Genomic DNA, 13,445 nt, shown 5'->3' on the forward strand with positions numbered 1-13,445 from the left:
CTTGGATGCCTGCTCATGACCTCACTTCACTAAGACAAGAATCTGTGCAGAGTATCTGCCATTCTGGAATCTGTATCAACGGAATTCCAGGATGCGTATGTGACGTTCTTTATTGTGGGATCCATGGGAAGGATTAGAGAAGACTCCATTCTTCCTCCGATATTTTGTGGAAAAAAATAGGAGTTACAGGGCAGTCATGATGGACTTCAGAGCTTGCCCAAAGAGTGGTCATAGTGTAAGTGGGAAAGATGTCTCTGTTTCAGAAACAGCCAGAGACCCCTTCCTAAGACAGGCAAGAAGAAGCTTTCCTTGTATCAGTTCCAACTTAGATGATTTCACTTGTATCCAGAGTATATGGGCCAAGTGTGCAACCAGTACACCAAGCATCAAGAAATGGGGAGCTCTTACATAGAACCATATCTGCCAAGGTGGCATGTGGCTGGAAATGGATAGAAAAGTTGTGTAAAATCTTACCATAACCATAGATGTTCTTCTATTCCATGTTGCAGTATTCTGTACAGTTGGGTTTTCTCCTCTTGCTACCCAAACGTCTGGCCAGTATGCTGACGTGGCTAGCACAGCGTGGGCCATAAAAGTGATGTCTGCGTGCACCAGACTTCAGAACTAAACGTCCCAGTCGGAACCAGTCCTGGAGAAGGTAGTGCAAGTCCTGTGCCATCCAAGAAGGGAAATGCCTGATGTCAGGAGGGGTAGGTGGGAGGGAAAGAGCAATGTGGAAAAGAAGGACATCTATGGTTATGGTAAGATTTTACACAACTTTTCTATGTCCTTCTATTCACATGTTGCAGTATTCTGTACAGTTGGGTGAGTGCCAAAGCTCACTGTGAGGAAGGGGGTGGTGGTCTAGTAGAATTCTCCAGGAATCCATGGAGGATAGCCCTGGCAAATCCAGTCCTGGACTTGGAAATCTGGTCTATTTTGTAATGCTTTGTGAAAGTGTGCATAGATGATCAAGTGCCTGCTTCAAGAAGAGTGGAAGTGTCCAGGCCCTTAAAGAAGGCGCCAGATGAAGCCATTGCCCTGGTGGAATATGCTTTAACACTGCCTCATAAGGGTTTCCTGTGGTGGGTGAAACAGAAGGTAATAGCCCTGGAAATCCAAGCTGAAATGGTTTGCTTAGTTGCTGCTTTCCCCAGGGCCCTGGAGTGGAAGGAGACAGACAAATGGTCAGACTGTCTGATGGAATTACATTGGTGCAGATAGAATTTGAGCTGTCTGTGCACAGACCGAGGACTCTCTCACTGTCTCCCTGTTGGTTGGGAAAGAAAGTGGGTAGGTGGATGGCTTGGTTTAAGGACAGGTCATTGACCACCTTGGGCATGAAGGATGGGTTGGTTCGTAGGGTTACACTACCTCTGTGGAACATGAGGAATGGAGGAAAAGCCATGATAGCTTGCATCTCAGAAACTCTTCTAGCCGAGGTCGAGGCCACCAGCAGAACAGTCTTCCATGTGCAGTGTTTTAGGGAAGCTTTGGATGCTGGCTTAAAGGGAGGGAGTGCGAGTTTCTCTACAACAAAGTTCAGGTACCAAGGAGGTGGAATGGGTTTCCTAGGTGGTCTGAGATAAACTACCTCCTTAAGGAACAGTTTTGCAGGCAATCTGGAAGCTAAGTGGGGAGTCCAGAAGTAGGCAGGCAGAAATGGCAGACAAATGGGCCTTAATGAAGGAGAATGCTAGCCCTATCTATAAAAGTTCATACAGGTAAGACAGCACTAGGGGGACCTCGCTTTGCAATGGGTCCAACTGCCTTCTAAGATACCAAGTGGAGAATCTTTTCCACTCGGATACATAAGATTTCCTGGTATTAGGTTTCCTTGCCTACTGCAGGGCAGTGAGCACGCCCTCATTGTACAGGTGTCTGAAAGGGATCAGAATCCTATCACCCACAAGGTGAGGTGTAGAGATTGCCAGTGTGGGGAGAGGGGGTCACCAGCAAGATTTTCTGTCTATCCTGCTGGATCTTCAACAGGACTTTCTGAAAAAGAGGAAAGAGGGGGGGAATGCATAGAGAAACATCCCCTTCCGGGAGATTGAAAAGACACCTGTGGTCATTGCCAGAGGCTCTGGCAGTCTGGTGCAGAAGGAGGGAAATGTGTTTGTTCATGGTGGGGGCAAACAGGTCTATATGAAGTGTACTCCATCGGTGGACAAAGTCCAAGAAGATATCCCTGTAAAGCATCCATTTGTGGGACATTGTCATGGGTGTGCCGATGGAATCTGCCTGAGAGTTCTGTTGGGAAGTGATGTACGCGGCCTGAAGGGTAACTCCCTGACTGGTGGTCAGTTCCCACACAAGGAGAGCTAGTCTGCAAAGTGAATAGGATTTGGCTCCCCCTTGCTAGCTGAAATACCACAGCACCTTGGTATTGTCTGTGAAAAGCTTTAGGGGTCCCTTTTGTAGCCTGGACTGAAATGCCTTCATGGCCAAGAGTATTGCTCTCATTTCCCTTACAATGATGTGCTCTTTCCTGTGTGGCTTTGGCCAAACTCCCTGCACTTTTAGTAGGCCCAGCATTGCTCCCCAACTGAGGTCAGAGGCAACTGTGTACATTACCTGTGTTGGTGGAAGGAGTTGAAGTAGAAGACATGGGTTGAGCTTCACCTGGGTCAGCCACCAATGGACCCCCAGCTTGATGCAGGGTAAGAGGGGCACCCTGTACTCCAGGGGGTGGGAGCGTTGCATCCAAACAGGCCCGAGGTACCATTGCAATTTCTTCATGTGAAGCCTTTTAAAGGCAGCATAAGTATAGTGAAAGCCATGTAGCCCAGGAACCTGAGGTACTGCCTTGCAGTCATTTCCTTGGTTTGTAGTACCAAAAGTAGGTATTGTTGTCAGGCCTTCCACCTTTTGGGGTGGAAGGAAGGCTTTCATGATGTCTGTCCGAATCCTGAGCCCCAGGAAGACTATGTCCTGTGTAGGGTCCGAGTGGGATTTTGGGTAGTTTATCTGAAACCCTTGGGACTGGAGGAGGGCAATGGTTTTCTTTAACTGAATCGGGAGGGAATATTTGTAGTCTGCCTGGATGAGTAGGTCGTCCAAGTAAGGGAAGATTTGCATCCCTTGAGTCCTGCAGAAGGCAATCACTGGTGCCAGACATTTGGTGAAGACTCTGGGTGCTGTGGAAAGACCAAAGGGCAAGGCCGAGAATTGATAGTGATAGGAGTCTGAGAAATGGAGGAAACTCCTGAAAATGGGCCTTATGGGGATGTGTAGGTAGGCATCCTTAATGTCCAAGGGGGCCATGAACCCTTGACGTAGGATCACAGGGAAAAGAGTTGGCAATGTAAGCATTCTGAAGGTTGGTACACTCCAGAAAAAGGTTCAGATGGGAAAGATCTAAAATTGGCCTCCAGGGCCCATCTTTTCTTGGCACTAGGAAGATCCTGGAGTAAAAGCCCTTTCCACTGCAGACTGTGGGACAGGATGGATGGTACCTTGGGCCATAAGGTTGTCCAGAACTGGTTGTAAGAGGGGAAAGCTGTTCTTTTGGGGGCTGTGGAATACCCCTTTCTCTTTGGAGGGATGATCCAGGTCATGAAGTACCCATGTTCTATTACTGAAAGTATCCATTTGTCTGAGGTGATCTGTTTCCATACTTGGAAACAGTGAGAGAGTCGTAAGGACAGAGGGATGGAGGGAGGGGGTGGAGGTTTCAACACTTGCAGGTAGTCGCACACTACCTGCCCTGTCTTGAAAGGGTGCCCTCTGGCTGGTTGATGGTGTAAGTCCTGGCAGGAGTGGATTGCTTCCGGAGAGCTTTTCTTGGTCTGGAAGAGGAAGTGAGACCTGAATGCTTCAAACAGATACAAACAGATGCTTTAAATCTTGCAGCTCCTTACCTTTTTGTTGCAAGGTCTTAAACAAGTCTGCCACCTTGGATACAAAGAGGGCTTCATTGTCTAAAGGTGCATCTACTAGCTTAGCCCTAAAATCGTTAAGTAAAGGCTGGAAGCATAGCCAGGAATACCTTCTTAAGGCAGAAACTGATGCTGCAGACCTAGCTGAGGCCTCAGCAGCATCACAGCTGCACCTGAAAGAGTGCCTATTAACTTGAGAGGTCAGGGAAAAGTACAGTTTTGTACCTACCCATAAATGTAGATGTTTGAGTGCTAATACAGCTGCAGTAATCACAGATGGGTTTTCTGCCGTCAGGCGGTCCCTCGGTCGGCCGAATTCCAAAGTCTTGGTCCGGCGTCGGTTGTCGTCGCTTTCTCTTCTGACGTCAGTGAGGCCAGAGTATATAAGACACAGCAGACGCCATGTTCTTCAGTCTTTCTTGCCCCAGATGTCAGGTGCCCCCAGAAGGAAGGCAATACATAAATTATGCTTATATGTGTATACATGCAATGCAATATAATCCAAAATCAGTGGTTGCAAGCAAATAAACCATAGAAGGATAACCCAGTCAGGTTGTATGAAGAGGTTGTTAGGCCCCATGCCTTTACCAAGTGGGGAAGGAGGGAGGGAAACCTGTACTGCAGCTGTATTAGCACTCGAACATCTACATTTATGGTAGGTACAAAACTGTACTATGTTCATCGTGCATACAGCTGCAGTAATCACAGATGGGTAGAGTCCCAAAGCTACGCATAGGGTGGTAGGTACTAGGAGGAACTGGGTTGAGCCAGAATGCCCTGCAAAACAGCAGTGGCAAAGCCTGCTCTGGTTCTGGAATATAAAGGCAGGTGGTAGTGTTTTGTGAAGGTATGTACAGAACTCCAAGTGGCTGCCTCCAGAATATCTTTGGTAGGAACTCCTCTGAGGAAGGCTGTAGAGGTAGCTGTGGCCCTGGTGGAGTGTGATCTGATACATGTAGGAACAGATTTCCCATGATAGGAATAACAAAACCGAATGCAGTGGCCTATCCACTTTGAAATAGTCTGCTTGGAAACTGGCTTCCCTTGAGCCCCTACAGCATAGGACACAAAGAGTTGTTCTGATTTCCTGAAGGACTTTGTTCTGTCCAAGTAGTAACGCAGCTGCCTATGGATGTCTAAAGAATGTAGCAGCCTTTCCCCTTTGTTTTGAGGATTGGGGTAAAAGGTAGGAAGGTGTATGGCTTGATTTAAAGCTATCCTGGATACCACTTTAGGCATAAATGATGGGTTGGTACGAAGGGAAACCCTGTCCTGATGGAAAATGAGAAAGGGCTGCACTGCCATGAGGGCCTGTAGCTCCGAAACTCTACGAGCTGAAGTGATAGCCAGAAGGAAGGCAGTTTTCCAGGACAAATATTGCAAATCTGTTGAGGCAGCTGGTTCAAAAGGAGGCAATGTTAATTTTTCTAGTATGTAATTAAGATCCCAGGCTGGTATTGGTTGTTTCCTTGGTGGTCTAATATTCTTAGCCCCTCTGAGGAACTGTCGTAAGAGTGGGTGAGAAAATAAAGGAGGATCCGTGTTGTATTCTGCAGAAATGGCTGAGGCATGGATTTTTATGGAAGAAAATGAAAGTCCACTGTTCAGCAGCTCAGCTAGATACTGTAATACCCGAGGCAAGTTCAGTTTTCTAGGGTCCTGGCCTTTTTTCTCATTCCAAGAACAAAACCGCTTCCATTTTGCGGAGTAAGCTTTTCTAGTAGATGGCCTTCTGGCCTCCAAAATGACATCCTGCACCTCCTTGGAGAGTAGGGTCTGTTGTGGTGTTAAGGAATTTTCCATGCAGCGAGACTTCAGCTGACTGTGGAGAGTTTTGTAGCTGTGCTGAGTCAGCAGAAGAAGCATTAGAGGCAGGGACCAGGGAGGAGTATGTGTTAGGCTCCTCAGCAGTGGGTACCAGTGTTGCCGTGGCCAATCTGGAGCAATCAGTATCATCTTCGGTCTGTCTGCTCTTGCTTTCAAAAGTACCTTGGGCAGAAGAGGCAGAGGTGAGAATGCATGAACTGTCCATGCTGTCCAACTGAATGAAAAGGCATCCACTCTCCAGGCCTTTGGATGAAAGGTCCTTGAACAAAACGTTTCCAATTGATGATTCCTGTGGGAGGCAAAAAGATCTATGTCTGGCCTCCCCCACACTTGGGTTATTTCTGTAAACACCTGAGGATGTAACACCTGAGGATGTAACTTCCATTCGTGTGGATCTGTCATATTTCTGCTTAATTTGTCTGCCAGTGTGTTTTCCAATCCTGGCAGGTACTGGGCTTGAAGTTCGATTTGCCATTCCAGAGCCAAGTTCCAAAGAGTCATGGCTAGTCTGCACAAGGGGTATGAATGTGTTCCTCCTTGTTTGTTTATGTACCACATTACTGTGGTGTTGTCTGTTCTTATCAGTAATTGTCCTGGATGCAGGAAGTCCTTGAAAGCTGTAATTGCATTTATTACTGCTAGCATTTCTTTTTGATTGATGTGAAGGTGCTTTTCTTTTTGGGACCATTTGCCCTGGATGCACCTGTCCGTCATGTGCGCCCCCCAGGCGTAATCTGAGGCGTCTGTTGTGATAACTTGCTTTGCTTGAGGCTTGCAGAATGGGAGGCCTGTGTTTGCTTGACATGCTTGGGCCCACCATAGAAATTCCATTTGCAAACATGGGATTATTGGTATTATTGTTTCCAAACTGTGACTGTGTTGAGACCATAGGTTTTTTAGGTACCACTGAAGTTTCCTCATATGCAGCTTTGCACATGGGATTAAAAGAATGCAAGATGCCATGAATCCCAGAGCCTGCAGGATTTTCCTTGCAGTAAGCCTGGTACTTTTTGCTAGTATTTTGAAGTAATGAGATAGTTGCCCCTGTTTTTCTGGCGTAAGATAGGCCATCTGGGTGTTTGTGTCCAAGTTGGCACCCAGGAAAGTTATTTTCTGAGATGGTGTTAGCCTTGATTTCTCTTTGTTGATTGTGTATCCCAGAGAATGCAATAACCATGTCACATATGCCAGATGTTCCAGAAGTATGCGTTTGCTGTCCGCTTGGATCAGGCAGTCGTCCAAATAAGGGTAAATTTGTATCCCTTGAAGTCTGCAGTAGGCAATCACTGATGCCAGGCACTTTGTGAATACTCTGGGCGCAGTAGATAAGCCAAAGGGCAATGCAGAGAATTGATAGTGGATTGAACCTGCAAGAAATCTGAGGTATCTTCTGCAGCTTTGTCTGATTGGGACATGCAGGTATGCCTCCTTGAGGTCCAATGTTACCAGCCAAAACTCCTTGCCCAGCATGGGAAGAAGTTGCTGTAATGTGAGCACCTTGAATTTTGATGCAGTAGAAATGTGTTTAGGATGGAGAAGTCCAAAATGGGTCTCCAGTCGGTTCCTTTCCTTGGTACCAGAAAACGTCTTGAATAAAAACCTTGACCTTGTTCGTGAGTAGGTACCTCTTGAATAGCTCTCATGCTTATGAGCTTTGAAATTTGTAGTTGTGCCTCTGCCCTTTGATTCTGTGGCAGGTTTGGCATGCCTCTCATTTTGGAAGAGTGTGAAAATGAAATTTGTAGCCTCTGTTTATAATGTCCAGGATCCATTTGTCTGTTGTGACAATATGCCAATTGGCTGCAAATAATGCTAGCTTTCCTCCCAGAGGTGCTGCCAGCTGAGACGTGCTTGGCATGGAAATGCGGGAGTCATTGGGTTTGCTTCCTGTATTGTTGTGCACTGTCCTCGCCACCTCTTGGTGCTGGAGTTTGCCATTGTCGTCCTCTATATGATCCTTGTGATTGCCCTCTGCCCCTTGTGCGTCTGTATCTACCTCTTTTGGGCTTGTCAGTGGCTGGAAAGGACCAGTTTTTTGAAGGCCAATTTCTGCTAAAACGTGGTGGTTGGACCTGTAAAAAGGCTTTGACAGTTTGCATAGATTTGGCTTTTTCTTCCATTTTCCGTAGTATCTCCTCATCATTAGTACCAAACAGCACATCCTTTTGTAAAGGAGCATCTAGAAGTTTAGCTTTGACATGATCAGGCAAGTTACATTGTAAAGTGTGTTTACCCACTTGCTCTGCACTATGCATCATATCCTGTAACTCCTTTAAATCGGGTTGTTCAGGTTGAGACATTTTATTCCTTAATTGTGATAACAGGAACTGTTGATATTTAAGCATATGAAACTGACAATTTAAGGCCCTCATGGCTAGGGTGGCCGAGGTATATACCTTTTTACCCCACCTTTCTAAAGATCTTGACTCCCTTTCTGCAGGAAGTGGATTCTTGGCAGTGGAGGCCTTCAATCCCTTGGGGCCTTGTGAAATGGTTTCAGGGTCAGCATTATGGCTTTTGAAGAGAAATTGGTGAGAGTTGGGTACTCTGTAATACCTATCAGGTTTGACTGGTGCAGGAGGTAGAGAATCCGGGTTAAGGCAAGCCTCCGAATAAACATCAAGTATGTCCAAAACAGGGGGTATCGCCAGAGGTCTGTGTTGAGGTAACAAAAGAAATTCCCTAAGCCTTTTCTTAGAATCTGAAAAGTCTTGGCCTTCCCAATGGAAGTGTTCCCTCAAGGTGTGCAAGGTTTCCCCAAAGGAAAAATCCTCAGGAGGAGATACAGAAGGGATGGACTGTTCTGCATCCGAATCCTCAAAAGGGGAGCAAGAGTGTTCCTCTACATCAGAATGTTCTGATAAAATGGATCCCTGATCAGAAGAGGGAGAATCTTCCTCCACTCTGGGTCTCTTGTCTGGAGGGGGTTGAGAACCTCTGATAAGAGTAATTAAATCCTCAGCCATTTTAAGCATCTGTTTTTTAGGCATGGGACCTGGAGATGGGCCCTGTGCAACAGGCCTCTTGGGGTGCCTGGCTGCTTTGGATTTAGTAAAGGCCTTAATAGAAAAAGAAGATGAGGGTCTAAAGACACCGTGGGTGGAGGTGGACCTGTCCACATTAGTAGGCTCAACATTAGCAAAGGCTTCGGTGGTTGTAGTCTTTGAAAGGGCCGAGGACCCAGCGGTCTCGGGTACAGAGGACACCGCCAAAGGAGTGTCGTCGGTAGTCAGGGACTGCAAAGGCGTCTTGCTGAGAACTGGACCACGTGTAGCCTGTTCTGGCGTGGTGTCGGCGGGGACCGCAGGCCTCGCGTGTCGGTCCTTTTCCTTGCGTTTTTTGGACAAAACGGTAGTCGGAGTGTCAGACGACATTTTATAATCAAAAGCTTTACCAAAATAGTGTTGGGTGAACTCCGCCCGACGCTTAGTGCGTTTATTGAAGGTAGCACAAAAGCGACAGCCCAAGACGTCGTGGTCTGGGCCTAAACAAGGTATGCAGAGGGAATGGAAATCCTTATGCGGTATTTGCTTCCCACAAGAAATACAATTAACTTTTTCTGACATCGGTCTGAGGCAAGAAAAGTTTCCCCAACGGGGTACTTAGCTTTAATGAAGACTTCGGTTTCCAAAATTTTCGTAATTCAGGAGCTGGCCGACCGGCACTTGCGAACTGCTTCTGCTTCGGGCACCGCACGGCAAAAAAGACTGAAGAACATGGCGTCGGCTGTGTCTTATATACTCTGGCCTCACTGACGTCAGAAGAGAAAGCGACGACAACCGACGCCGGACCAAGACCTTGGAATTCGGCCGACTGAGGGACCGCCTGACGGCAGAAAACCCATCTGTGATTACTGCAGCTGTATGCACAATGAACATCAAGGAAAGACCGTTGGGCTTTGGCTGGAAAGTTAGAGATGTCCAAAAGTTGTTTGGAAAGGGCCAAGGCATACTTAGACGTGTTTCTGGTAGTTGGTTGCTCTGAAAGCCAGAGTTGCAAATGTGTACACCTTCTTGCCAAAATACTCCATGGCCTTGCTGTCCTTGTCAACAGAGAGGAGGGTAGTAGAGGGCAGTAATTTAGAAGCCAGGGCAGTAATTTAGAAGCCTTGTCAGGAGAGACTGAGATGGTGGCTGGGTCTTGCAGCTGGGCATTTTACCAAGAATTTATCTCTCAGGAGCCTTGTAAAACTTATCAGGTCTGCGGGGGTCTGGATTCATGGATGCTGCAGAAAAATCATTAAGAAAGGCTGGAAGTATAGGTGGGACAGCAGTGGGAGCTGGGGAGTCCATGTGGAGGAGCTCATAGCACCATTTTTGTACCTCAGTCATTTCAGACGAGGCCCACTTGAAATGCTCTCTCATCTTAGCTATGGTTTCCCCAAAGGTGAGTTCTGCAGGGGAATCAGCCTCAGCAGATTCTTCCTCTGGAGAGGCATATCCAAGGGAAGAAGGGAGCTGGGAGGTGTAGGAGCGTGATTCTTCTGATGAAGAAATCAGAGTATTCCTCCTCTTCCACCTGTGAGGGTTCTGAGGCCTACAGCTCAGTACTGGAGGAGGGATTATGGAAGTCCTTGGTGCGGCCACAAGGCCATAAATGCATTAAAGAGGTTTGTGAAAAAGCCTGCCAATCTGGTTCACTTTATTTAACTGGAGAGATATGCTTTCTCTTTTGTTTCTTTTTAAGAGAAGGCCTAGCAGGCATTTGTACAGGGGAGGGCCTAGAACCGGTTGACTGCAAAGGAGCAGAGGGATCTGGCTGGTCTGCCGAGAGCCTTGGTTCCCCCTCGGCATCGAAGACAGACTTCCACAGAGCCTCAGAGGACGTGCCTTTCTGCACAGGGTTCTGTGGCCTCAGTTACGGTACCCGCTATACCCAGAATGGCGGAACCCGAGCATTCTTCCAGGCCGATGTTGGCTACAGGATGAGTGTTGGACAGCGGAGGCACAGAAACAGTCCTTGAGGTCTTTGCCTTTTTCTTCGGCAACTCAGCAGGCAAGTCGGAAGGCCCCTCCATACCTAGTACTAGCGGTTTCAGATGCTTGTTCTCAAGATAGAGGTTGAGAGCATGAAGTCAGCTACGCAAGGTCTTGGGTACAAAGGCCTGGCAGGATAGGGCAGGCCTTGTAGTCATGCGGCTTCCCTACGCAGAATAGACAGTGTTCGTGGGTGTCTTTGTGGGGTATCTGACAGCTGAACTTACACTTGCCCTTTCTGGATGACATGAGTAAGCACTAACATGCAATGACTAAATTAAAGGTTCCCCAATGGGGTACTTATCAGAGTTTTTCAAAGATCCGATGGCCAGGAAGGCAGGAACACCTGACATTCGATTGGTGGCAAAGATGTTCTGAGGTCTGGTGCGCACAGACGTCACTTTTGTGGCCCACACTCTGCTAGCCACGTCAGACATCCCATGCACAATGCAGTGACGGCAATTTTTTGTATACTGGCCAGACGTTCAGGTAGCAAGAGGAGAAAACCCAACTGCACAAAATACTGCAACATTTGAACAGAAGGACATCCAACAATACCTGGCACTGGCATTAGGCCGGGTTACATACAGTTTCTCTCCTGTGCTTTCAAACACCAGATTCCACCAGATATCAATCACCTGACACTGCGGCAGTACCTTGTGAACCCTCGTATGGGAGGCCCTACTCCCTTTTTGGCTATCTGCTGGACCTGGATGCAAGTGAGGCCTGGGGAGAGTCTACTTTGTCCAAAGTGCTCTAGCTGTAGGACTGAAAGTACCACTCCCCATGAGAAGGCCAGTTATGGCACCCATCTGACCACTGGAAAAAGCAGTGTTTAGACCTTGGGAGACAAGGGCTGTATCTCCCAAGACCATTTGCTTGTCAAGAAGGTAAAACTAGCACTCACATGATGTTTACTGCAATTACTGTTCAAAAAGGGAAGACAAGACAGATGCTTAAAAATGGAGGACTGGCAGTACACTAGAGTAGCCCCTAAAAAGTAATGATCATGGAGGTCTGCATATGAATTAAAATACTTCACCACATTTTTTCTCTTTTTAATTCTGGTGTGTATTTAAAGTGTCTGAAAATGTTATACAGGGTGTTCACTTGTTTGCCTTTGATATGATGCAATTCATTGCATTTACCCTCAATATGTGATCAAAAACATTTAATATAATGCAGTTAGACATGTACGTGTACACACACACACACACACACACACACACACACACACACACACACACACACACACACACACACACACACACACACACCAAAAAAAAATAGAACTTGGCTGGATAATGCAAGTTCAATTTTAAGTTTACATCAAAAATACATTTTAAAAAGAAATCAGCAGCTGGAATGACCCACCTTTCCAGAACACTGCAGATGATGGCCAGGTACAGAGAGTGATGTAACAAACATAGTGACACAGCGCAAGAGAAATACTGTACCCATTAAACTGCACAAGCGACGTAGTAATATAGATCTGCATAAAGAGAGAAGATAAGATTAGTATAGCTAGCTTAAAGGAAGATAATATTCAGAGCAGTTTGTGTATTCACCATAACAGTGCAACTTTTACAGGGGCACCATAACACTACTTACCTCACATATATCAACTTTTGACATCTTTACAGGAAACTGGCAATAGACATTTAAAATCCCACGAGTACAGCCTACAAGTAACTGTTTTGCTAACAGTCTCCATTCTTTCAGCACCACAGCCAACTAAACAGATTATAAAAAAACAATCTCTTTTTCTTATTAAGTATAAAGGTTAAGAAACCTGTTCCCACAGAAGACAGTCTTACATATTTAATGCCATGGTGACCACTAAATTAATTCTAGTAAGCTGATTCAAAGTGTTCCTGGAGTGACTTTTCACATACAAGACAAAATCCTACATAAAATGAGATATAAGAAGGAGAAAAGGAGCATAAAGACCAACTTGGAGTAATAGATCCCTCATCACAGCTACATCACACCTTGTTCTGCCATGTCCATACAAGGGAAGGACAATGTAAGGACCAAGGTGAGCAGAAGGGGACACAAGGAGCGAGAGAGCTGAGGGGAACCTATATATTTATTTTACACACAAAATAAACGGTTTACCTTTTTGTGTGTGTAGTGCACATATGTGAAACTGGATTGTGTGAAAGGACGTTTTCCAGTTTTGGTACAGACAAAAAAAAAGCATTGAATGTGCAATGAGTGAATGCACACTGACATTCACTTATTGCAGATTCGGCATTTGGGGTGCGGACTGCACTATAGTGGGGATTGGGAAATGGACCCTTTCCCCACTGTAGTGCGATCTCTGAGTTTGAATATTAAAGTAGGGGGTGCAGGGGGGCTTGCCCCCCTGCATTACATAGTGTGTTCGGAGTTTGAAACTCAGCGAATCTGCTGTTCGATTTACTGAGTTTCGAATCAGAATTCGGCATTTCAGTTCGCCCAACCAGCCGATCGTCAGCATGATTTTCAACCTTTTAAAGGTAAACCAAATAAACATGTGCTTGGAATACGCCTATTTGAAGTATAAAAAAAAAAAAAAAAAAAAGAGAGAGAGAGATTATGTTCACAAGACTGAAGCAGAAATCAGGTTGTTCCCTTTTATTCAGCTATGTTATACATACCACCAGATGCAGAAAAGGATGACGGACCAAAAAATATAGACAGACCAACAGCAGGACTGCACTCCTTCGGGACCTTAATCTTCTAGCAGTAAACTTCAAAGTGCACACATGTATAGTGA

The 13,445-nt window shown here is 46.2% G+C and overlaps 1 protein-coding gene across 1 annotated transcript in view; it reads right to left on the reverse strand.

Annotated features, from left to right (window-relative positions):
- Nucleotides 1-13,445, reverse strand: part of SAMD8 (sterile alpha motif domain containing 8) — a 367,145-nt gene that overhangs the window by 114,617 nt on the left and 239,083 nt on the right. Inside the window, exon 5 of the mRNA XM_044055658.1 lies at nucleotides 12,059-12,176. Within this exon, the coding sequence (XP_043911593.1) occupies nucleotides 12,059-12,176 (118 nt within the window). The remainder of the gene's footprint in view (nucleotides 1-12,058; nucleotides 12,177-13,445) is intronic.

This window comes from Protopterus annectens, chromosome 14.part0 (assembly GCF_019279795.1).
Source record: "Protopterus annectens isolate FY-2018-M chromosome 14.part0, PAN1.0, whole genome shotgun sequence".
NCBI lineage: Eukaryota > Metazoa > Chordata > Ceratodontiformes > Protopteridae > Protopterus > Protopterus annectens.